The 25,904-nt window shown below is 40.5% G+C and overlaps 1 protein-coding gene across 1 annotated transcript in view; it reads left to right on the top strand.

The window, feature by feature from the left end:
- Positions 1–21,311, top strand: part of tmem59 (transmembrane protein 59) — a 34,692-nt gene extending 13,381 nt beyond the window's left edge. Inside the window, exons 4-8 of the mRNA XM_060829734.1 lie at positions 8,446–8,595; positions 10,935–11,016; positions 12,544–12,667; positions 16,894–17,011; positions 20,415–21,311. Coding sequence (XP_060685717.1) covers positions 8,446–8,595; positions 10,935–11,016; positions 12,544–12,667; positions 16,894–17,011; positions 20,415–20,567 — 627 coding nt within the window. The 3' untranslated portion in view covers positions 20,568–21,311. The remainder of the gene's footprint in view (positions 1–8,445; positions 8,596–10,934; positions 11,017–12,543; positions 12,668–16,893; positions 17,012–20,414) is intronic.
- Positions 21,312–25,904: the final 4,593 nt, after the last annotated feature.

Below are 25,904 nucleotides of genomic sequence, written 5' to 3' on the forward strand. Positions count from 1 at the left end.
GGTCCAGTCAAGGATAGTAGTGGGAAGTTGCGTGTGGAGGCTGAAGAAATTGGGGAGACACTGAATGAATACTTTTCGTCAGTATTCACTCAGGAACAGGACATTGTTGCCGATGTGAATATTGAGTCACAATTAGAATGGATCGCTTTGAGATATGTAAGGAAGAGGTGTTGGAAATTCCGGAAAAGGTGAATGTAGATCAGTCTCCTGGGCCTGATGGCATTTATCCTAGGATTCTCTGGGAAGCAAGGGAGGAGACTGCAGAGCCATTGGCCTTGATTTTTATGTCCTCATTGTCTACAGGAATAGTGCCAGAAGACTGGAGGATAGCAAATGTGGTTCCCTTGTTCAAGAAGGGGACTAGGGATAACCGTAGTAACTATAGGCCGGTGAGTCTTACCTCTGTTGTGGGCAAAGTCTTAGAGAGAATTGTAAGGGATAGGATTTATGAACATCTTGATAGGAATAATGTGATCAAGGATAGTCAGCATGGTTTTGTGAAGGGCAGGTCGTGCCTCAAAACCTTATTGAATTCTTTGAGAAGGTGACTAAGGAGGTGGACGAGGGTAAAGCAGTAGATGTGGTGTATATGGATTTTAGTAAGGCGTTTGATAAGGTTCCCCATGGTAGGCTACTACAAACAATACGGAGGTATGGCATTTGAGGGTGAGTTGGAGGTTTGGATTAGGCATTGGTTGGCTGGAAGAAGACAGGGTAGTAGTTGATGGTAAAGGTTCAACTTGGAGTGCAGTTACCAGCAGTGTTCCACAAGGATCTGTTTTGGGATCATTGCTGTTTGTCATTTTTATAAATGACCTGGAGGAGGGGCTAGAAGGTTGGGTGAGCAAGTTTGCGGATGATACGAAAGTCGGTGGAGTTGTTGACAGTGAGGAAGGATGTGGCAGGTTACAGCGGGATATAGATAAGCTGCAGAGCTGGGCAGAAAGGTGGCAAATGGAGTTCAATGTAGGTAAGTGTGAAGTGATTCACTTTGGTAAGAGTAACAAGAAGATTGGGTACTGGGCTAATGGTCGGATACTTGGTAGTGTGGATGAGCAGAGGGATCTTGGTGTCCATGTACACAGATCTCTGAAAGTTGCCACCCAGGTAAATAGTGCTGTGAAGAAGGCCTATGGCGTACTGGCTTTTATTGGTAGAGGAATTGAGATCCGGAGTCCGGAGGTCATGTTGCAGTTGTATAAGACTCTGGTGCGGCCGCATCTGGAGTATTGTGTGCAGTTTTGGTCGCCATACTATAGGAAGGATATGGAGGCACAGGAACGGGTGCAAAGGAGGTTTACCAGGATGTTGCCTGGTATGGTAGGAAGATCGTATGAAGAAAGGCTGACGCACTTGGAGCTGTTTTCATTGGAGAAAAGAAGGTTTAGGGGTGACTTGATAGAGGTGTACAAGATTATTAGGGGTTTAGATAGGGTTGACCATGAGAACCATTTTCCACGTATGGAGTCAGCTGTTATGAGGGGGCATAGCTTTAAATTAAGGGGTGGTAGATGTAGGACAGATGTTAGGGGTAGATTCTTTACTCAGCGAGTCGTGAGTTCATGGAATGCCCTGCCAGTAGCAGTGGTGAGCTCTTCCTCTTTATGGGCATTTAAACAGGCATTGGATAAACATATGGAGGAAAGTGTAGGTTAGGTGGACTTGGATCGGCGCAACATCGAGGGCCGAAGGGCCTGTACTGCGCTGTATTTTTCTATGTTCTACAACAAAGAATCTAACCAGCATTTAATGACATTCAATGGCATCACCATCACGGAATCCCCCTCTATCAACATCCTGGGGTTACCATTGACCAGAAACTGAACTGGATTAGTCATCAAAGTATGTAACTGCCAATGCACATCAGAGACTGAGAATCTTACAGCAGTTAACTTGCCTCCTGACACCCCAAGACCTGTCCAAAGCATTTACAAAATACAAGTCAGGACTGTGATGGAATACGTCTGAATGCGTACAGCTCCAATTAAACTCAAGAAGCTTTAACATGACCCAAGACTAAGCAGCCCATCTGATTGTTTGTGAATGTGGTACCATTCATTCCACCACCACCACCACCACCACTAGGACTCCAGCGGAAGATAGTATTTATTATCTATAAAATGCATTGCAGGAATTCCTCAATGTTCCTTGGGCAGAGTCTTCAAAACCCACTATTTGGAGATGCTGGTGCAGGACTGGGGTGTACAAAGTTAAAAATCACACAACACCAGATTATAGTCCAACAGCTTTAATTGGACGCACAAAGCTAGTGTTTTCCAGTTAAACCTGTTGGACTATAACATGGTGTTGTGATTTTTAACTTCAAAACCCACAATCACCGTTGTCTAAAATGACAAGGGCAGAAGATATAAATGAGAATATGGCAAGCCACTCTCTGTCCTGACTTAGAAATATATTGCTATTCCTTCAGCATTGTGTGATTGAACCTTTGGAGCTCCCTCCATAACAACATTGTGAATATACCAACACTAAATAGACTGTGTAGTTTTCAAGAAGGCAGCTCACCACTGCCACCTTGTGGGCAAGTTAGGGATGGGTAATGAATGTTGTCCAGCCCATATCCCTGTGTGATGGGGGGGTGGGGCAATCATTCCTTCCTTCACCACATCTTGTATATCAGTTGCAGCTCTGAGCATGGAATCATGTTATGTGCAAGGGATAGACCAATTTATTATGGGATCTTCTGTGACTTTGTGCAAATTATTACAACTGTTCTTGGAGGTTAAGCAGTTACTAAAAATGCCAGAATTAATCATGATAGTTGCAAAGCATTGAGTAAAAGTTAACTTGCTAAAAAAAAAATAGTTTTGGGAGAGGAACAAAGTAATATAGAGGACGTGCAATGGATGTTGATGATATGGATTTAAGCTGGCATTTGACAAGAACCCTTGATTGGGCGACGCGGTGGCACAGTGGTTAGCATTGCTACCTCAGTGCCAGAGACCAGGGTTCAATTCCTGGGTTCAATGTAGAGTTTGCACAATCTCCCCGTGTCTGCGTGGGTTTCCTCCGGATGCTCTGGTTTCCTCCCACAGTCCAAAAAATGTGCCAGTTAGGTGAATTGGCCATGCTAAATTGCCCGTAGTGTTAGGTGAAGGGGTAAATGCAGGGAAATGGATCTGGTTGGGTTGCTCTTCAGAGGGTCAGTGTGGACTTGTTGGGCCGAAGGGCATGCTTCCACACAGTAAGTAATCTAAACTAATCTAAATTAGTCAGCAAAATAAAACCTCGTGGGCTGTAGAGGAATTGTTTGCTGACAAAACCAGAACAAAGGATAACTGTTAATGTTTTTGCAAGTAGAAAGCAGTTTCCAATGATGTTCACCAGGGCTTAGTGTTGGATCCCTTGTTTGGTTTTATTCATGATTTGGATTTAAGTTTGGACAGTGTGACTGGGAAGTCTACAGATGACTGAAATTGGACATGATCTTCCTAGTGAAGAGGATGGCTGTCAATTGTAGAAATGTAAAAAGCGGCAAATGGAATTCAGACCAGAGAATGTGAGGTATGCATCTGGGAAGGATGAACAAAGCTAAGTACAGAGGAACCTGGATTATCCAAATAAGATCGGTGGGCACTATTTCATTCAGATAATTGATGCCTCTCCTCTGGGGCTCAGTTTTCTGTTAAGTCTGCTCCTGGTCAGGAGACTGCAGCACACCGCGCACGAGCCCCACCACCGCCGCCACGTAACCCCAACCCTGACTAGTGGTGAGCTCCTGCCCTGGCCATCCTGCACCAGTGTCCCCCTGCCCCTGTCAGTCCCCCTCCCCCTCCGGGGCAGCCGGAGTGGACACCAACAATATGACTGCTGCTGTCTTTGTGGGGTAAGTCTCCAAATTGTGTACGCGCACGCACTCTCATGCACACAAATTTGACGCGTTCCACCTCTGCCCTGTACAGGGCAATGTTAGAGAGAATATCTGGGGAAGGGGGATTTAGGGTTCACCCTATGTAGAACTCCAGGGAAAGTGTGTGGGGAGAGAGTAGGGGGCGGGTGGTCAGTCATTTGGAGATGGTGCCTGGGCTACCATCGATGTCCAGGACTGTTCTCTGGAGCATTTCAGTAAGCGGAGATCTCTTTTATAAAAGACACGATCAAGATTGAAACCATTCTTTAATGTAACGTTTCTATCGGGACCTCGATCTCCATCAGATAATCCGGTATTCAGATAATCGAGGTCCCTCTGTAATGCACAAAAATACCGAAGGGATAAGGGAATGATGAGATCTTGGAGTGCATGTTTACATGTCCTTGAAGATGACAAGACCAGCCAATAAGAAGGTAAAGCATGAGCATTGGATGAGGTAGATAAAACAGGGGTATAATGCTGGCACTATATTTAACAAAAAGCTGGATGAGCCACACGTGAAATTTTGTGTCCAATCCTGTTTGCTTTGGTACAGGAGGATGCAATTTCCCTTGAAAGAATATGGATGAGGTTTTAGAATGTAGTGTGATTGGGCAAATGCAAATGAAGTATAATCTGGGTAAATAAGATGTTATCCAATTTGTTAGCAAAGCTGGAAGACCAATTTTTATTATTTGAGCACTGATAGATTGGGAAAAGAAGAAGGTCCTTGTACACCAGTTGCTGAAGATAAGCATGCAGGTGCAGCAGGTGGCATGAGGATGAGTGCAGGCACAGGCATGTTTTTGCTGTAATTGCAAAAACTTTGAGACCGCACTTGGGGTATTGTATGCAGCTTTAGTCTCACGAGTAAAAGATGTTCTGGCAATAAAGGGAGTGCAACAAAGATTTATTACTATTTTAAGGGCAATGTTTATGGGAATTTTGAAGAATGAGGAAGGGAAGTCTTTACAAACTTAAAAATTCCATCAAGACTAGATGGGATAAACAATGGAAGGATATTCCCAAAACTGAGTTCAGAACCAGTGGTTACGGTCTCTGAGTTCTGAGTAAGCCGTTGAGCTAAGGAGAAGTTCCTTCATCTAAAGCGTAGTGATCCTGTGGAGTTCCTGTCACACAGTAGAAGAGGCTAAAAAAATTGAATGTTTTTTTTAAGGAGGTATATGTAGTTCTTGAGTCTAAAGGGAGCAAAGGATATGGGGAGTAAGCAGGAACAAGGTACTAAATTGGATGATCAACCGCAATCATACTGAAAGGGTCAAGTGGCCTGTTCCTATTCCTATGTTACAAGGGTTTGAAAATTGCAAGTGATGCAAAAAATTGCTTAAACTGCAGTTGTTCCTCTTAAAACTGAGGAGTGGCATTATTGAGGGACACCAACCAAGCATCTCTTCACTCTGCTGGCGAGGTCAGTTACCAGGGGCACAGATCACTAGTGATTTGTAGAAAGAGAGCAGGAACATAAGGAAAATATGCCTAGCAATTGGTGCTTATCTAGAATTTGCTGCCAGGTTTGTTGGTGAAGCAGAAATCTTCAGTTGTTCATTTAAGTACCTGGATCTGTGCTTGTAATTTTTGACCTGCAGGGCTGTGATAAATGATTATAGAGATTGAATCAGAACAGAATCATGCAATGTGAAATCAGACCATATGGCCTTAAGGGTAGGAAACACAAGGAGAATGTCTATGTGGAGTTTGCACAGTCACCCGAGGCTGGAATTGAACATGGGTCCCTGGTGTTGTGAGGCAGCAGTGCTAACCAGTGTGCTGTCTTTATAGTAGGATTAGAATGGGTGAGTAGTAATTTCTTTCTCTGGCCTGTGAAGACCTACTGACTGGATGGCTTCTTTCTGTACCATCACTTGTCTATGGTGCTTTAAGTACTTCTCAAACCCATGACTACTGCCACCTAAAAGGACAAGTGTAGTAGGTACTTGTGGATGCTATCATCGGCAAGTCGCGCAGCATCTTGACTTACAAATATATTGCCATTCCTTCACACTTCAAATGATGCAGCTCCTATAATAGAGATGATGGGAGTACCTTCACCTTATGGTGTACAACATTCAGGAAAAGGGCTCAATGCTACCTTTTGCAAAGGGAGATTTGGTTTAACAAATGACCTTGTTAGTGAACTTTAAGGGTTTTTTATTATGCATTCAACACTAATGGCGATATCTGAGCTAGAGTAAATTTTGAAGTCATAGTGCAATCCACATTTGACCATTGACACCATTTTTTCTTTATTTCCTATTTCTCGAAGTGGTGTGTGAGCCAGGTCTAAACACCTAGAAAAGATTGCATGATTTTGTTCCTCAGGATAGCTTCAATCCTCTTGTATCCTTTGACCTAAGTAATGTTAGGGGGGCATCTGAAAAAAAATCAAAAAGGAAGAGGTCAATCAACAAAGTAAACTGATCTGAGCACAAAAGCAGGAGAACTAATCTTTCCACCTGTTTCTTGCATTGTACCCTTCTTCGTGGGGAACATTCTCACTGAAGTTAGAAACATGAAAGCTCACTCGTCGTGGCAGAGTTGGACATCACATCCACAATGGAGGAGCTGAACAAAGTTATTGATTCATTTTGGCAAAGACAAAGATCAAGATTCTGATGTAGTACAGGACACCCCTGTCCTCTAGCATCATGCAGGCAGACCCTGTGCAAGAATAAGAGTGACTGAAATGGTTGTAACAAATTATCAAATGATTTCCCTGCTGAAGATTGTGGTAAAAGTATTTGTCTGTGTTGCCGTTGGTAGATTGCAAATCCTGGCTGAAAATATCTACCTTGTATTCCAGTGTTGTTTCAGTACTGGGAAATCTCTAATTGATGTGATCTTCTTAGTCTGACAGGTGCAAAAGAATTGCTGTGAGCAAAAGAGATCATTCTTAAATCCTTATTGATCTCACCATGACATTTGTCCCATCTGAGTAGAGATGGGTCTGTTAAACTGCTGGAAAAAGAAACTAGCTCGCTACTGAAGCTGTTTATGGCAAACTAATACACTTTGGGATTGCATAGGTTATCTTTGTTTTTTTTTGCTTTTGATGTGCCTTCATGCCATCTTCAGAGGGTGTCTACTTGCATGCCAGACTGATGAAAAGTTCCTTGACCCTGCATGCCTAAGTTCTCGGAGTTGCTGTACATGGAATACCAGTGGAGTGCAGTCAATATCAAGGAACAGCTTTTTTGCAAATGAACACACCTGTGTAATGTTTGGCCTGATCATCATCAGCAAGACAAATACCATAGAGTATTTCTGTACTACTGTCTATCAACATTGTCAAATATGGTGCTGGAGGATGTTGATGGCTTCACATGCCTAGACTTCAGTCACCAGATATGTTGTTTAATGCTGATGTCAAAGATGTACATATGCCTATGCATGTATCCTCTCTGAACAAGACTCTCCTTGTTTTTATTTGAGAGTCAGTAGATCCTTATTCAATATACTCAAATGCATTTGGTCTGCCAGCTTGCATCCTGTCTCAACTGTTGAGTGGAAAAGATAGCATAATTTTTTTTGCATCTGCAGTTGGGAATTTGAGTGTGCATAAGGTATAAGCAAGTAGGGAGAGAGTTAAATTTAGGGTTGTGACAAAGGCTCAGCTAGCATGGCTTTGACCAGATAAGAGTGTGCAGTAAACAATGAGATGCTGGAGGCAAGGGTAGTGGGTTAACTCATTGTGTAATGTCAGATAGCTTCAACTTTATTGTTGATGCTTGCTGATTGGGTGATCGTTACAATCAATATAGATGTTGCTTTATTTGGCTGCAAGTCCCAGTAAGTGACGATACAATTCCTTAAGAATCTGCTGTTCGAGAGAAGACTGAGTACTCAAATTGTCCTGGCTCCTGTGATTGGGAGCCCTGTAGGTTTAAAAGACTTTCCCAAAAGTGGGAACTGCATCTTATTTCTGTTTGTACTTCATGGGGAAGAGCGCAGTTGCTGGCTTCCCTTCTGTCTGAAAATGGGTCTAAAGCTTCAAGTTTTGCCTTCAGAAGACCAGGAAATGTGCTAGTGCTGGACATAGTTCCATGAGTGCAGGCTATCCTTGGTTATGTTGGCTGATTCTTCACTTTTGATGGCAGAGAGATTCAGGTGGATTTATAAAATATTCCATCCAGTCTGTTCCTGGCTAATTAATTTCATTATGTGCAGTTTCTTCCAGAAAACTACAACTAAATGTGAAAAAAGTTTGCAGAAACTTGCACGGCTTTATAAAATTGAGCAAAAGCTAATGGGTAAGAAAATAAGATTCATGGTTGAGGACTGGAGTAATAGAACTAAAGAAAGATATCAACATAGTGAAAACTTTTCAGATCGTATCTGCAATGTATCAGCTACAGAAGCTGAGAATTTGATGCCAACCTAATGCAAGTTCTGAGGATCTCCAGATCTAATCCAAAATGCATGTTAGCTATTTCATTAACTTTCAATTGGACAGGGATTATTGATGAGTCACAGCACTAAATATAATTTCCTTATTCTACTTTAACTTGGGATAGATTTATTATACTTTTGAGTTACAAATGATCATCTTCCCACAGCTCATGTCCATGGTTCCAAAAATCCACTTCGTTTACCCCATCAGCATAATGTCTGCTTTCTACAGTGATTTGATGAATTCAGCTCAGAGCTTCTTCACTTCATGGACCTTCTATTTGCAAACCGATGATGGCAAAGTAGTTGTATTCCAGGTAACAGTATTGCACTTGAATATTTGTTGTTAATTAAATTTAGTGCATGAATAAATGCAAATAGTGCTGTAAGTGTGCCGCATCTGAAATAAGAAGCTCACATCTGTGGATTGATTCTTTGGAGAGAACTGTTAACCTTTTGCCAGATTTATCTTTTTCTACTTAGTGGATTCTGTGTTTCTCTAATGCATGCTGTTATGGGTTTTTTTAACTGATTTCATTCACTGCATCTTTTTTTTTGAGAAGCAAGTTATTACCAAGGCAGTGTAGGGGAGTCCAAAACTAGTGGGCATAGATTTAAGATGATAGGGGAACGATTTAAAAGACCTGAGAGGCAATGTTTTCACACAGAAGGTGGTGAGTGTATGGAACAAGTTATCAGAGAAGGTGGTGGAGGTGGGCACGATTACATAATTTTAAGAGGCATCTGGATGGGTACACGAATAGGAAGAGTTTAGAGGGATAAGGGGCAAATCTATGACTCTAAGTGCTGGCAGATGAGACTAGATCAGTTTTGGGTATCAGGCTGGTGTTGGGTTGCAGAGTCTCTTTCCGTGCTATATGACTCTGTGAAATAGGTGGCATTATGGATAATAATCGAGCAATTAGAAGAAAGTGAGTGTAGGCAGTTCGAAAAATGAACAAGTGGACAAAAATTAATGGAATTTTGAACACTAAGTTCTGTTGCCTTAGCAAACTCATGTACTGAAATCTTGCTTTCAAATGAAGGTTCACCAAATTATCTGGAAATGCTTCCAACTGCTATATACTCTTACTTTTTAATCTGTCCCTTGAAGCAAGCAAGCTTTACCTGTAACTAAATGTTCATAAACTCATCAGCTGCCATTTTAAGCTACAGTGAACATAAAACCCTTCAGAATGACATCTGGTCAGTTTATAATCGTTGCATCTGATTAAAATTACTACTTTTGCATTGTATGTCAGAATTTTGATTATTGCATGTCATTGTAAAACTGCTTGCTTCTGTCCTCTGCCAAATGTTTCATATGTTATGTTTACATAATACCTTCAATCCTTGCTTATCTTGTCTAAATGCCAATAGATAATTCGTTATATACGCTAACTATTGCAGGTTTACAGCGAACTAAGCCTTATTTTGCAGATGGCACAGGGACACTGTTCTTCCTCCTCCAGTGATTATCAGGAATAAGGTTCCGGTCCAGTCTATTCTATCAGGTCATTGCCCAATTCTCTGCTTACTGAGGTCATCATCTTTACATGGACTGGGGATTGACAGCAGGAGCTTCTTATTTATAAGGCTTTGAATAACACTTGCAACTTGATGTTTAATAAGTTATCAGCTGTAGGTGTACATAGTGCAAAGTCCTTTGATTAGTTGTCAAGCAGGCAAAGCTATCATGTGTTTTGCAGTCCTTATAGGATAATTTACGTATGTGCATTTGTCAGCATGTACTGACTACTGATGCTGTATGGAAATTAAAATTTAAACTCTGAAGCCACATCTGATGCTATATTTCTGTGGTCTTTAGGAGTTAAGTTTTAAGATTGTGATCTATGAATTGGATGCAAATGATTGAGTGTTGAAATAAATCATTGTCGGCATCTGTAAACTGCACGGTGATCCTATCATTTGCACTTTCACCTATATAAATCAAAATGAATGTATATGCATAAAATTTCCTTTGAACAATCCTTAAGTGTTTTTATCATCCTTTGGATAAGGGAAGTGTTTAAATACACAATTGTAATGCTTTCAACTTTGGTCATCCTGAAGTGTATTTGACAGAAGGGATATACATCAGTGTACAGTATAGGAATTGAATCAGCCAGGCAGATGGCCTCTTTATGGAATTTGTTAAAGATATGTATGATGCAATTGGATAATTTGCTGGAAATGAGTTTTTTTTAATATAAAACTAATCCATCACCCTTTGACTCATTTGAAAGGAGCTTCCATTAAAAAATATAGATTTTTAGAAAAAAGGTATAGTTATTAAATAAACAATATTTCATAACATGAAAAACCTTTTTTATAGGCAGAAAAGGTGGAGGGCAAGAGGTAGGTAGTTTTTCAAAATATTAAAATTGTATCTTGAGGTTAGTATGTAGAAAAGCTTTGTCCTTGGTTTAGTTTTGATTGTCATATTTAGTTTTTGAATCAGTATCACAGTGAAGGTGTAGAATCTGAGTAAACTGGCACTTATGATCTGTCTTATTTCATAGCCCAATATTCAAAATTTCTTCTATCCAAGTATGGGTTTGATGTCTAGGATGATTTGCAAATATTTTGCCCTGTTCTTACCTGCAAATTAAACTGTCAAATTTTAAAATATTTATTCTTTGCCTTTTCCTTCCAGTCTGAACCAGATGTACAGTTTATGGTCCCACAATTTGAACTGCAAACAGAAAATTCAAAAGAAACTTCTCAGGCACTGTCAGGTAAACTTTTTTTTTTAACCAACTGTGATAAATTCCTGTTGTAGGACTGTTTTTTAAAAAAAGGGAGTAATTTTCAGGTAGTCAGCAAACCTGCTTTATTTGCTTTGGTAGCAGATATTTTGAGATAATCACCCAGGTAGGATGTCTAGCAGGATTCAAACCTGAAGCGCAGCTACCACCACCAGTTGAGCAGAGTAGCAGCCTTACCATCAGTGCATTACGGATTTAACACTTTTTTTTTGAATGATTCCTTATTAGTGACTCTTTAGCTGAATATGTTACCAACTTTAAAACCTATGAAACAGAATATCGAAGTGTGAATTCAGGTCTGTGCTGGTATAACTGATCTTAGCAGGGTAGTCATCCTCCCATTTCAAGTGGTGTCATTATGCTTGCATCGAAAAAAACAGCTCTGCAAACTTGTCCCCATTTATCCAACTCTTCTTCTCCTCAATTGTCTTACAATGTTATTGTAATTCATTCTCAACTTTATAGTAACTTTGTTTTCTTGAATCTGTCCGAATAGATTACTTCCCCTGCCATGGTATGGGAATGGCCCCTTTACAAGTCAGGTGTAACATTTTTATTGACTGACTGACTGACTGACTGACTGACTGAGTATCCATCCTCCTTATCGTCTTTAATTTTTTTTGTGTTTTCTTTGGTCTAATCAACACTATTCAACAATTTGTCATTTCTGTGCAGCCTAGCTTGCTAGGACTGCTCATGCTTGGTGTTCCGCTTAGAATTCAATTTTGTGATTCAAGTTTGGTTACTGACTTCTCTCTCCAGCTAGTTCACCGTTCCCACTGAGTTCCAAAGATCTGCTATTTTTAGCTTGCAGTCCATAAATGCTTCAGATTTCAAATTTTTGACCTTTTGTGTTTTAAATCCTTCATAGTTTTTTGCCTCATGCTATATGACTTGAAGCCCTGCAGCAATTCCTCCAGTTTGTCTATTCCTCCAATTCTCATACTCTTTGTCTTCCCACTGACCGTTCAGTCTTCAGTTCATTTAAGATCCATGCTACGGAGGTTCTGTTATTGACTTTTCCATCATTTTTTAAGAACTCCTGAAATCTGTTTGTCTAAATTTTAGTTGTCCTCCTGAAATCACTTTTGCCACTTCATCATCAAATTACTTCATTAACATAATAATAAGGATTTTTTTTTCCCTGGAATATCATATGCATGCTGTTTAATTGTGATGCAGCAAACTGCCTTGGAGTTGAAAGACTGCATTCATATCCACAAATGATCTTTCTGTACTATTTTCTCTCCAGGATTGTTTGAATTATTATTGCTGTATTCATCTTTAGTGCTCTGATGTCTTGCTATTTGTTTCTGTCTACAAGCTGCTGTTGTCGTCATTGATGCTGAGTTTTCCTAACTACTCCTCCTAATGCACCATTTTATACAGATTTCCTTGTGTTGGAATTGAACATCACCCAGAAAACTAACATCTTGTTAGTTTCTAATGCTTTTCAAAATTCTCAACAATACTATCTTTTGTGTTCTTTATCAATAGATCACATAGCCAAGGCTATTTATGATGATACTCGCAAAACTTTCAGAAAGGAGCATGGAACTGGCTTGTATATGAAAGAAGGTCATGAACAGGAGTACCAGAGTGTCTTGGAATGTTTGTCAAGGTAGGTGTTTTGGTGAATTGTGCCTCGGCAAAATTGAGAATGGATGGAAGATATGATTCATTCAAAATAGTTGTATAATGAGTTATTTAATGTGTGCAGAAATGCAGTCTAACTATAGTTAAGATGATTCTCCAACTTGCATACTAGTGTAAGAATGGATGTCCTGAAGTCAGTCAAGTTACACTCAATCACCAATCTAAACTGAGACTTTATTTTCAAACAAATATTTGTATGCAAGGCCAACATTTATTCCCTTCCTTAATTGCCTTTGGTAGTGGTGAGTGGCCACCTTGAGTCATTGCAATTGCCGCAATTACGCTGAACAGTGCACTTTCTCTGTAGGAGTTAAGTGATAAGCCATTTCAGAGGACAAGAGTGTGGTGCAGGAAAAACACAGCAGGTCAGGAAGCATCTGAGGAGCAGGAAAATCTGTTTTGGGCAAAAACCCTTCACTCGCTCTGCTCATTTCAGAGGACAGTCAAGAGTAAACCAAATTGCTGTAGTTCTGGAGTCACATGTAGACCAAACATGTAAGGATGGTAGATTTCCTCTCCAAATAGTGTCAGTAAATCAGGGTGGATTTCGTATGTACATCTGGTTCTTTCATAAATACTATTTTTTTTTCAGGTTTATTAATGCATTGAATTTAAACTACTCCTGCTGCTGTGCTTGTATTTTAGTTTGCCTCTGAATCCTTAGAGCCAACGCACTGCATTACTAGTCTGGTAACATTTTGCCGCTGTATCAGGGAAGATAATTTATGCCACATTTGAAAGTAGAAAATTGAAAGTCTCATCAGTCAGCTTTAGCAGCTTGCACTATCCATGCTTGAGCACTTTCCAGAATACAGTCATTGACGATCCGTTTCTCCACCTAGACAACCTGATGTTAATTATGGGGAATAGATGTTAAATCAGATATTAGAGATATGCATTTTATCATGAGGACAAATTGGCAATTTTTTCTCTTGCAATAGTGAGACATCAAAAGTAGATGTGTGCAAAGTGCTTTGAGATACTTTTGGTCATAAAGGTGGCTCTGTAAGTTTAGTTCCTTTTTGTAACTGAATGATGAAATGGGCTTGAGGGACAGAATAGCGTATTCCTTTTTCCTATGGTATTGATCTCTAATGCTGTAGAATTCTGTTATAATTGATCAGTTGAGAATTCCTGATCCTGCAGGGTATTCATTAATTGCCATTAGAGGGGAGTAGAGTTGGATGATAACAGGTTCAAACTTTGGTTGAAATAGTGAGCTAGATTTTCCCGGAAGTAGCAATGTTACTCTGACACCTTTTTCTATGAAAGAAGGCGACCTGACATTTCTGAAATGCAATACCACTTGGGGCTCCTTCTAAACTATGGAGCCATATTTCCAATCTAACAGTTGTTTCGTAGCAGAGAGCTGTCAGAGGAAGGCAACCACTTCTCCTTTCACAGCATTTTGCTGCTGCATTCTGATATTTTAAGGTCTTGACAACCACTTTGAAAGCTGCTATCATGGAATGGACATGGGGTGGGTCTGGCGGTAGGATCTGCCTGATTTGAATCCATTGGATAGTAGGGTGTTGAGTTTGGCCTCTTGGAGTAGAGGGAGAATGGAGTCTCAGGAGATGTAGTTGAGGGGTGTGTGGTATTTAGATGAATAGTTACTAGTTGGGAGTTAGACGAAGTATTCAATGCTTTTAACTGTTTTACTCTTTTTATGGGAGCCATCAAAAGTCTCCAATTTAAATGAAGACTTTCAAAGGGATCTTAGCATGGAGGACTTGTGTAGTGGGTAATTGAGTTTCATGGGCAGTTTCTTAAGAGTATGCCATAATGGCGATTCCAGAGTCCCTATATACAACTCCTAAAATGTTGTTGAGATACAACTGACTGGCCTGTGGAAAATCTGCCTGAGTGTTTTAAAATGTAGGTGATAGTCCTCCATGTCTAAACAACTGCCAGCCTATCAATTTAGAAAATAGGAGCAGGCCATTTAGTCCTTCAAGCCTGCTCTGCCATTCAATATTATCCATTGGCTAATCATTCAACTCCATACCCTGTACCTGGTTTTCCCCATACCCTTTTGATCCCTTTAGCCCTCCCTCAGCCTTGTGACTAACTGCTTTTTGAAAGTGTTCAGTGTTTTTGATTCAACTACAGGTTTACCATTTGTTGAAGAGATTTCTCCTTATCATGGTCTTAAATGGCTGCTCTAGTATTCTTTAATCTGTGGCCCCTGGTTCTGGATTCACCAGTGATCAAGAACATCTTTTTGTGCATTTACCTTGTTTTAAGTCTCATTTAATCTTGCAGGCTTCTGTGAGCTGTCTCTGCTAGTCCTTCAAAATACACACAGCAATTCTGTCCAATTTCTCCATGCCTAAGTCCAGCCATCCCATCAATCTGTCTAGTAAATCTTTGTTACTCTCTGTACATAGCCAGAATATCCATCTTCAGAAGCTGAGAACAAAACTGCATACACTACTCCATGCGTGGTCTCACCAAGGCTCTGTGCAATCCCACTGCCCTGTGGCTGACGACTTCTTCAACTCCCCCTCCCATTCTGCCAAGTCCTGGGTTGCCTCCACTGCCAAAACCTAGCCACCAGTCACCTGGAGGGAAAATGCCTCACCTTCTCCCTTGGGACCCTTCAACCACATGGCATCAATGTTGAGTTCATAATTTCTCTGACTCTTCTCTCCCCACCGATCCAACCTGGCACTGCCCTCTTGAACTGTCCTATATGTTCACCTTCCTTCACCTATCTACTCCACCCTTCACTCTGAGCTATCACAATCTTTCAGCCCCCCACCCCCCAACTGCATCTGGCCATTACCTTCCCAGCTACCCTGCCCCATCCTCCCTCCTTTTTTATCTCTCAATCCCCTTAACTCCCTCATATGTTCCTGATAAAGGGCCCGAAACATCGATTCTTCTGTTCTCAGATGCTACCTGACCAGTGCTTTTCTAGTGCCACACTTATCTACTCTGTACAATAGCAGCAAGACACCCCTGCTCCTCTACCCATCCTCTCACTAAGTCCAGATACTTTTTGTTGTCGTCACTGCCTGCTGCACCTATAGGACATCCAGCTCTTGTTGCATCATCCTCCTATCTCACACTCTTGCTTTCTTAGTCTCTTTTTCTCCTCCACCAAAATAAGCCTGGAATTTCCTTTTTTCTTTATAACTAGTGGGGTTACATTAGCAGCCCTCTAATCCATTGAATCTATACCAGAATCAACAGAATCTTAAATGATGACCATCAATTCATCCATTACTTTAGGGCCACTCTAGGGTGTAGATTATTGACACCTGGAAATTTAATGGCCTTTAATCTCCTATAAATTTCTGTAACAACAATTCCCTACAAAGACCAAATTTCTTTTTCCCCCTTCAGTTCGTCACTCTAACTAGAAATGATATGTTTAGGGCATTGTGTCGTTCTCCTTATGAAGTCAGAACCAAATATGTATTTAATTGCAACTAAAACAAATTGCTGGAGAAACTCAACAGGTCTGGCAGCATCTGAAGAAAAGGCAGAGTAAACATCTTGAGTCTAGTAACCCTTTCTTTTAGCAGGTTCTGTAGACGGTTCCTCCATGTATTGACCAAGGAAACCATCCCATTACATACTCGCTCCAGGCATTCTTCTTTACAGTTACTGTTGAACTCCCCTCGGATTTGAACTAGAGCAAGTCAATAATCCATAATGACCATAAAACTAACCTAAAGCAAATGAACACTTTCAGAAAAGTGTTAGCACAAATAATTTTAAATGTTTACAATTATGTCTTATCAGAAAGAAAGGCTACTTTCATCCACTTAATGTGTTGTGGGGAGTCATATCACTTTACCTGTTGAATTTGTTATTTTTTTTAAAATTTGATGTTGGTTTAGTTCTTTCCTGTGGCTCATGACAAAGCACGACAACTTATCCATTGTAATGTGCCAACCAGGGACTGAGATTACTTTCCAAGTTGGCAATGTAATTTGGATCCCAACAGTGTCATTGAGCAGAGACAAAAATGGAAGTAGAGGAGGTGATCTGTGGCCACTTTACCAGTTTCCTTGCTTCAACCTTGAGTCATTAAAGAGCTGTTAGTTCATAGGCAAGGAATGAAGGTACAGCAAAAGCAATACTTTTGCAAACATTTTGTTCACTGCTGTTTAATCAATTCCAGTCAAAGGGCTATAAGTACAGAATTATTGACCTCCTAATAAATCATTGATATTTCAGGAATGCTGGAATCCCTCGCTGGATATTAACCACCACCCTGGTACTCTCCGTGCTTGTATTGTTGTGGATCTGTTGTGCAACTGCTGCCACAGCTGTGGAGCAGCACATTCCATCAGAGGTAAGACTGAGTTTTAACACCCTAATGCTATCATATTTGAAGAAAATAACTGCACTTTGAATGCAGGGCTCACCAGTATATGAATCTGCCATTTGGTCGTCTTTGCCATTTAATAAAATCATGGCTTGACAGATTGTGACCACCTCTCCACTTTGCTAACCGTAGATAACCTTGGATACTGGACTACTGAGGAGTTGATCCACCACTACCTTAAAAATATTCAGTGGCTCTCAACATTGAGAGGAAAAAAAGTATCCATCTTAAATAGGACATCCATGACTTTTAAACACTAATTCTAGTCCCCCTAGAATTTTGCCTCTGTTCCAGTGGCAAAAAAAATCATTTCAGCATCCTGAGCAAATATGTCCTTTTTTTTTCTCTGTTCCATTCTCCTTGCACTTAGCAATAACATTCCATTTGCCCTCCTGACCACCTTGCATCTGCATGTGAAGTTTTGGGTTCACGAATAGGATACTCCGTTTCCTGTATTTCAGTTTTGTGATTTCCCGCTTCCCCGCCCCCCCCACCCCATTCCATTTAAGTGATATAGAAAAGCAGTATTCTTCATGCCATTTTCACGTTTTCCTATTTTACACTCTGGCAAATTTTTGCCTACCCATGCCAGGACTGGTTATGTCCTATTCGTAACTAACTTTTCTATATTAGTCATCAAGAAATTTGGCATCCTTCATCCATGCCCTTGGTATGAATTGTATATTGAGGCTTGGCAGTGAATCTTGTGACACTTATGATCCCAGACCAGACTGCCAAAGGTTTACTAGCATCTGAAAATCGGTAATTTTAAGGGTGGTGGCATTTCACATGCTTCCTCAAAAACTTAAGTTAGATGATATTCCCATTCTGAAGCTATTCTGTCTGTCTGTCTCTTCAAATGTTGCATTGATTTTCAGAAATAATTTATTTTAAAAAATCCCATTTCGGTGCCTCCTTAAATTTAGTACTTTGCCTGCTTTTCAGTTCTTCCATCAAGACTAAAAATTAGTATGTTGTCATTTCTACTATCTTGTTAGGTGTTAATTTGTTTATTTTAGTGTTAATATGAAACAGCCCATCTCCTAGGTGGCGCAAGGAGCATGTAAGCACAGACTTCACATGGCAGTGCTAAAACAAAGCTGCCTTCCAACTAGGAAAAAGTTTGATCCAACCCTTGGGAATTTGATGTCTTTGTCCCCAGCTTCAATGCTTCCTGAAGTCCAAATTTATCCTAAAATTGCTGCTTCTTGCTTTTCCAGCATGAAGAGCAACCTAGCTACACTACTGTGCCGGCACTACTTTCATGTTATTTGGTGGAGAATTACATGCTCCTGGGATTCTCTGTACAGTACCTGAGCCTCAGTAGGACTATCTACACTTGTATACCCAAATGTAATGCATAGAAGATAGTGACATTGACTACTCTTGCAGATTAATTTCTTTCCTTTTGTGAAGATGGGATTGGGAAAGGGAGATGTTTTTCTGCCAGTTACTGATATCACCAGGCTTGTGTGCGGGCACATGTGGCCATTTTGACAGCCATCTTTGCATTCATGCTAGCTTTAATTATTTTCATTTAAGTTTGCATGAATTTATATCCTCTCTCTTTCTCATTTTATTTACTTATCTGTTGTAGATGAAAGCTTGCGTTGAGGGTGATTTTTGAGGTATAGCTGCTTATAGCCTCGGGTACCTTGCTTAGGCATTTATTCTTTGTTTATGAGCTTCCACAGTGAAGGCAAGTTCTAACACTCAGTATTGATAGCAACCTTATCTGAGATTCTCACGCAGTTGCCAAGGCATAACGATTTGAATGGGAAATCTTTAATGTGTGGCGAACTGGTACTGATTGTACCTGTACAGGCATCACAGTTGGGTTTAAAGAACTTTTTAAACTTTCTCTACATTGCTGTTGTCATAGCATGTGCTGTGCTTAATTCTTAAACTATAAGGACCATTCAAAGCTAGGTTTTCTTAACACACCAATATGAACACAGACTTCCAGATTTTTAAAAATTTCTACAGATAAATCTTCCCATCTTGCCTTTTTGACCTTCAGGACTGCAGAAGGATCAATCTATAAATGTGATTAGAGTCAGCAAATCAGAGGTTGAATGTCTGATTACTTGTCTAGTGGAGCTATATTTTGCAGTTGATGCAGTGTTCATGGGTTGCAGAGTAGTGAGAATGGATGGATGTACTGGAAACTGACAAGTGTCCCCATTTCAACTCTGTTTGTCAAGAACTGCCCTGCGCATGTTGGTTTGGCCACTTTTTGAAATATTGTGTTTTTGACATTGGTTAGGTCACTTGTTGGAATATTGTGTGCAATTCTGGTCTCTTTCCTATAGGAAGAATGTTGTGAAACTTGAAAGGGTTCAGAAAAGATTTACAAGGATGTTGCCAGGCTTGGGGGATTTGAGCTATAGGGAGAGCTGAACTACAAATCTTCTCACCTTGCTATAGGGAGAGGCTGAATACGCTGAGGCTGTTTCCCTGGAGTGTCGGAGGCTGAGGGTGATCTCACAGACTTAAAATCATGAGGGATGTGGATACGATAAATAGACAAGGTCTTTTCGCTGGGGTAGGGGAGTCCAGAACTAGAGGGAATAGATTTAGGGTGAGGGGGTACAAATTTAAAATGGATCTAAGGGGTGACTTTTTCACACAGAGGGTGGTGCATGTATGAAATGAGCTGGCAGAGGAAGTTGTGGAGGTTTGTACAATTGCTACATTTAGGATTTAGGCCACGTGCTGGCAAATGGGACTAATTAATTTAGGATATCTGGTTGGCATGGATGAGGTAGACCAAAGGTCTGTTTCCACGCTGTACATCTGACTGTGGGCCTAATCTAAGGAAATATTCAGCATGATGAGTCTCAGCATTCATGAAACTAAAGAAATTTAAAATGCTGCTTTACATACAAAGGGAAATTAAATTAAAAATCGCCTTCCTTCGATTTGGACGTGGTCAATGATCGAGAGTAAGCTGCCATTCTCATCAAAACAGAAGCAGGCCATTGGTCTGTTCAAACCAACTCCACCATTCTGGGGAGTTGGCTCAGTAATTAGCAATTCTGACTCTCAGCTCTAGCGACCTGGGTTTGATTCCACCCTCTGTCTGTCTGTGGGGAGTTTGCATGTTCTTAGTGTCTTTGTGGGTTTCCTCTGGGTTGCTCTGACTTCCTCCCATATTCCCAAGATCATACTGAGAAAGTGGTGGATGTGGATACAGTTACAATATTTAAAAGACATTTGAATAGATACATGAAAAGGAAGGGTTTGGAGGGATATGGGCCAGGAGGGACTAATTTAGTTTGGGATTATTTTCAATATGTTTAGGTTGAAGGGTCGACATCTGTGCTATATGACTCTGTAACAAGTGACCACGTGTGCATTTCTGTTACAGAAACTAAGCATATATGGAGACATGGAATTTATGAATGAATTGAAGCTAACTCCATATCCAGCATCTTCGTTGATTGTCATCAAATCCAAGGATGAAAAGGACATGGCAGGACCCATACCTACTAAAGTGAACTTGGATCACTCGACAATTTAGACAATGTGGATGAAATTTGGACTCTCCTTGTGTTCTGAAATTTTAAAGTGGTAGTTTTTGCCAAATGTCTAGTTGAGGTGAAATTTCAAAATTAAGATAAATATTGTTTTTGTTACATTCCTGGATGCAAACAATAATTGGAACTTTAGGGTGACATAGATTTGAGCTGTTTTATTAAAGGGGTCGATTCTAAATAGCTCTTAGTGTTGCACAACACACTTGTCTGCATGTTTGAAAACTTGTAAGCAGCTGACCCTTTTGATCGCACTGGTTGTTCCTTTGTACAGATTAAATGTCACTGCTTGTAACACTTCTTATGATGTTATTTCTACAATCTGGATATTTAACTCTAGTTTTAATCAATTTATGTATTGACATCTTTTCCTTTTTCTGTACCTGCATCATGGATATCTTGCTCTTGGATACATGAAAAAGTTGCGTGCACACATTATGTAAATATTAAGCCACAATAACCTCAGAACACAATTTATGTTTTTCCCATTTCTCAGTAACTCATTGATAATAAACCTTGTGGCTATTTTACAACTCAGCTGTGTTTTCTTTTAGTGCACTTCCATTGTTTTCTTAAAGTTAAACATTTTTTTGCTTTGATTTATAAAATCTTTATAATCAAACTCTAGTACTGTTTGTAGTTTTGATCCAAATGTAATTTCCTCATGGGGTTTGTGGACAACATTTTTTTGTTCAAGGAATTATAAAATAAACATTGGTTTGATCACCTCATCAAGTGATGCGATGATGTTTATTCTACTTCTTTAAAAATGTGAAAAATTTGGACGTTTTTCCCAAATAAAAACAAAGTTTGCAGATCTTTGTATTGTTTGCAATAATGCAGTGTGACCTGTAGGATGTTGGAGAGTGGTGTGCTCAGCAAATGATTGGATAGAATGGAATAAGAATGGATTATTTGGCTGCTATTCAACAGATCAGACTGAGTAAATTCTGTTGTCAGATTTGCTGCCTCAAAGGAATGGATAGAGCTGATGTGCTACCTTTTAGAATTCTGCAGTATCTGAATAATTAGCTATTGGAAAAGATCTTCAATAGTAAGCATACAGTCTTGATAATACTTTAATTACATATTAAAGAGAAAGCTGCTTTATGAAAGTATTTAGAAACAAACTCTTTTTAACTCTCTTTTATAAATTGATTAAATTTAGGCAACCATGTTATATTCCTCGTAGTTACCAATCACTTTTAGCTTCCAGTTTCTCTGAATGGAAAAGTATTGAAGAATTTGCGTCACCTTTTCATCTTGTTTATGGTGATCAGATTATTTTAACCATAATGTTCTTCTAATCCCTTGCTGATTCTGAATTTTTAAAAAAATGTTCAATTTAACTTTAGCAATCACTTGATTACACCAGTATTAGCTATATCATTCTAGTAACTTGTTTGCGCCTTAATCTTTTCACTGCCTAACTGATTACCTAAGATTATAACAATAGTCCATCCTATTTGAATTGGCTATTCTGTCTATTGTGCGTGTACTTTGAAACCCTTTGAAAATAGCTCAGGAAGTTGGAAGGTCATGTTACAGCTGAACAAGATATTGTTTAGGCCACTATTGGATTATTGCACTCAATTCCACAAAGATGTTGTGGAACTCGAAAGGTTTTAGCTCAAACCCTTCAATCAGAGTAACTCTTTTTTTCTATGTGGAGAAGCTGAATAGGCTAGGGCTATTTTTCCCTGGGATCTTTAGAGGGGTGATCTTAGAGTTTACAAAATCATGAGGGGCAGGGACAGGATGAATAGCTGAGGTCTTTTCTCCAGGAGAGACTAGTCCGAAATCACAGGGCGTAAGTTTAAGATCAGAGGAGCAAGATTTAAGAGGCATCCTTTTGTTTCAAAGGGTAGTGTGCATATGGAATAAGCTGCCAGAGGAAGTGGTGGAGGCTGGTACAATTGCAACAATTTTAAGAGGCATCTGGATGGGTACATGAATAGGAGGGGATCTAAAGGGATATGGGCCAAGTGCTGGCCAATGGAACTAGATTAAATTAGGATGGTTGGTTGTCATGCAGTTAGACCTACCTTGTCCGTGCTTTCCGTGACTGTTTGACTCGCTTCTGTTCTCAACTGTACCAGTCTTAGATTGATCTCATTCCTCACTATCCCCCGGCTCCCCCCACCTACTAGGTTAAATCCTCCTGAGCAGCTCTAGCAAATCTCCCTGCCAGTATATTAGTCCCCTTCCAATTTAGATGCAATCCGGCCTCCTTGTACAGGTCACATCTACCCCAAAAGAGATTCCAATGATCCAAAAATGTGAATCCTTCTCCTGTATAACAGCTCCTCAGCCATGCATTCATCTCTATCCTCCTATTCCTGTCCTCACTAGCTTGTAGCACTGGGAGTAATCCAGAAATTACTACTCTCCAGGACCTTTTTTAAATTTCTGCCTAACTCTCTGCAATCTCCCTTCAGAATCTCAACCTTTTCCCCTCCTGTGTCGTTGTCTACATTGGAACCAATGATGTCCTGCTGGTCACTCTTCCCCCTTGAAAATTCTGTACCCTCTGAGACATCCTTGATCCTGGCACCAGGGAAGCAACACACCATTCTGCTTTTTTTGCTGCAGGCCATCGAAACCTCTGTCTGTACCTCAGACTACAGAATCCCCTAACACAATTGATCTCTTGGAAGCCGACATACCCCTCGTTGCATTAGAGCCAGTCTCAATACCAGAAACTTGGCTGTTCATGCTACATTCCCCTGAGAATCCATCACCCCATACATTTTCCGAAACAGCATACCTGTTTGAACTGGGTATATCCACAAAAGACTCCTGCACTAGGTGCCTACCTCTCGTCTTTCCTGGAGTTAACCCTCTATGTGACTGTATCTGAGACTTTTTCCCCCCTTCCTATAACTGCCATCCATCCGGTTGCTGTTGCAAATTCCTCATCGCTTCTAACTGTCTCTCCAACCGATCCATTCAATCGGATAAGATTTGCATCCATCAGTAGTTATGGCAGATATCATCCTTAAACTCTCTTTAAACTCCCACATCTGACAAGAAGTACATATCATTGTACTAAAGGCCATTTTTACTCCTTCCTAATCTACAAACCTAGAAAATACCAATGTCTTATTCCTATACAATACATTGCCCCAGGTTAAATGAATAGTTATGGTTATATTTTAAGTTTAATCAAGAGACATATCTCTAAAAACATAAGCAAGAAAAAACCCTGTTTGGGTGAAGTTCACAGCATGGAATCGGATAAGTTAATCATTGTTTTAAGTGTGTCCGACAGAAGAGCTGCAGTAGTGATTAGATCACTGATCACTACCTCACCCTTTCTTGTTGGACACACTTAAAACAATGATTGTTTTATCTGATTCTGTGTTGTGAACTTCACCCAAACAGGGTTCTCCAAGATTAGTTGTGAATTTCACTATTTGTTAATTTTACCAGACGCACTCCGATGTCCTGCGATACATGAATTCAAAACAGCAAAAGCAGTAACTGTGCAGGTCAGCAGTAACTGTGCAGATAGTTGAATTGGTTTTGTAACATGGTGATTGTTTCCATTTTTAAAGAAAATGTATATAAACTTAAGGCATCTCTGTCCATCAACAATGGTTTCAGTTGTATTTGAAGATGTCCTTGGTGTTGAAATCCTGTTTTAATAACTGAGGTAACAATTGCACATGGATTATACATTGGAGCTCATTATCTTACCAGATCGAATGGATCTACTGGAGAGACAGAAGCAATGAGGAATTTGCAACAGGAAAAGTATGTGATGGATGGCAGTTATAGGAAGGGGGGAAAGTCTCCGATACAGTCACATAGATGGATTAACTCCAGGAAAGGTAAGAGAGGCAGGCAGCTAGTGCAGGAGTCCTCTGTGGCTCGATCCATTTCAAACAGGTATGCTGTCTTGGAAAATATAGGGGGTGATGGATTCTCAGGGGAACGGAGCATGAACAGCCAAGTTTCTGGTATTGAGACTGGCTCTAATGCAATGAGGGGTACTTTTGGGTTCCAAGAGATCTCTAGTCTGAGGTACAGACAGACGTTTGTGACCAGCAGTGAAAAATCAGAATGGTGTGTTGCTTCCCTGGTGCCAGGATCAAGGATGTCTCAAAGAGGATACAGAATGTTCTCAAGGGGGAGAGGGGCCAGCAAGAGGTCATTGCCCACATTGGAACCAACGACATAGGAAAGGAAAAGGTTGAGATTCTGAAGGGAGATTACAGAGAGAGTTAGACAGAAATTTAAAAAGGAGGTCCTGGAGAGTAGTAATATCTGGATTACTCCCAGTGCTACAAGCTAGTGAGGGCAGGAATAGGAGGATAGAGCAGACAAATGCATGGCTGAGGAGCTGGTATACGGGAGAAGGATTTACATTTTTGGATCAGTGGAATCTCTTTTGGGGTAGATGTACCTGTACAAAAAGGCCAGATTGCACCTAAATTGGAAGGGGACTAATATACTGGCAGGGAGATTTGTTAGAGCTGCTCCAGAAGTGAGTCAAACAATCTCGGAAAGCAGGGACAAGGTAGGGCTAATAAATTAAACTGCATTTATTTCAATGCAAGGGGCCTAACAGGGAAGGCAGATGAACTCCGGGCATGGTTAGGAACATGGGACTGGGATATCATAGTAATTACAGAAACATGGCTCAGAGATGGGCAGGACTGGCAACTTAATGTTCCAGGATACAGATGCTATAGGAAGGATAGAAAGGCAGACAAGAGAATGGGGAGTGGTGTTTTTGATAAGGGATAGCATTACAGCTGTGCTGAGGGAGGATATTCCCGGAAATACATCCAGGGAAGTTATTTGGGTGGAACCGATAAATCAGAAAGGGATGATCACCTTATTGGGATTGTATTATAGACCTCCTAATAGTCAGAGGGAAATTGAGAAACAAATTTGTAAGGCGATCTCAGCTATGCCACAGTGGCTCAGTGGTTAGCACTGCTGCCTCACAGCACCAGGGACCCACGTTTGATTCCAGCCTTGGGTAACTGTCTGTGTAGAGTTTGCGCATTCTCCCCGTGTCTGTGTGGGTTTCTTCTGGGTGCTCCAGATTCCTCCCACAGTCTAAAGATGTGCAAGTCAGGTGAATTGGCCATGCTAAATTGTCCATAGTGTTAGGTGCATTAGTCAGAGGGAAATGGGTCTGGGTGGGTTACTCTTCAGAGGGTCAATGTGGATTGGCTGAGCCGAAGGGCCTGTTTCCACGCTGTAGGAAATCTGATCTGATCTAATCTATCTGCAAGAATAATAGTGTGGTTATGGTAGGGGATTTTAACTTTCCAAACATAGACTGGGACTGCCATAGTGTTAAGGGTTTA

Source organism: Hemiscyllium ocellatum, chromosome 9 (assembly GCF_020745735.1).
Source record: "Hemiscyllium ocellatum isolate sHemOce1 chromosome 9, sHemOce1.pat.X.cur, whole genome shotgun sequence".
Lineage (NCBI taxonomy): Eukaryota > Metazoa > Chordata > Chondrichthyes > Orectolobiformes > Hemiscylliidae > Hemiscyllium > Hemiscyllium ocellatum.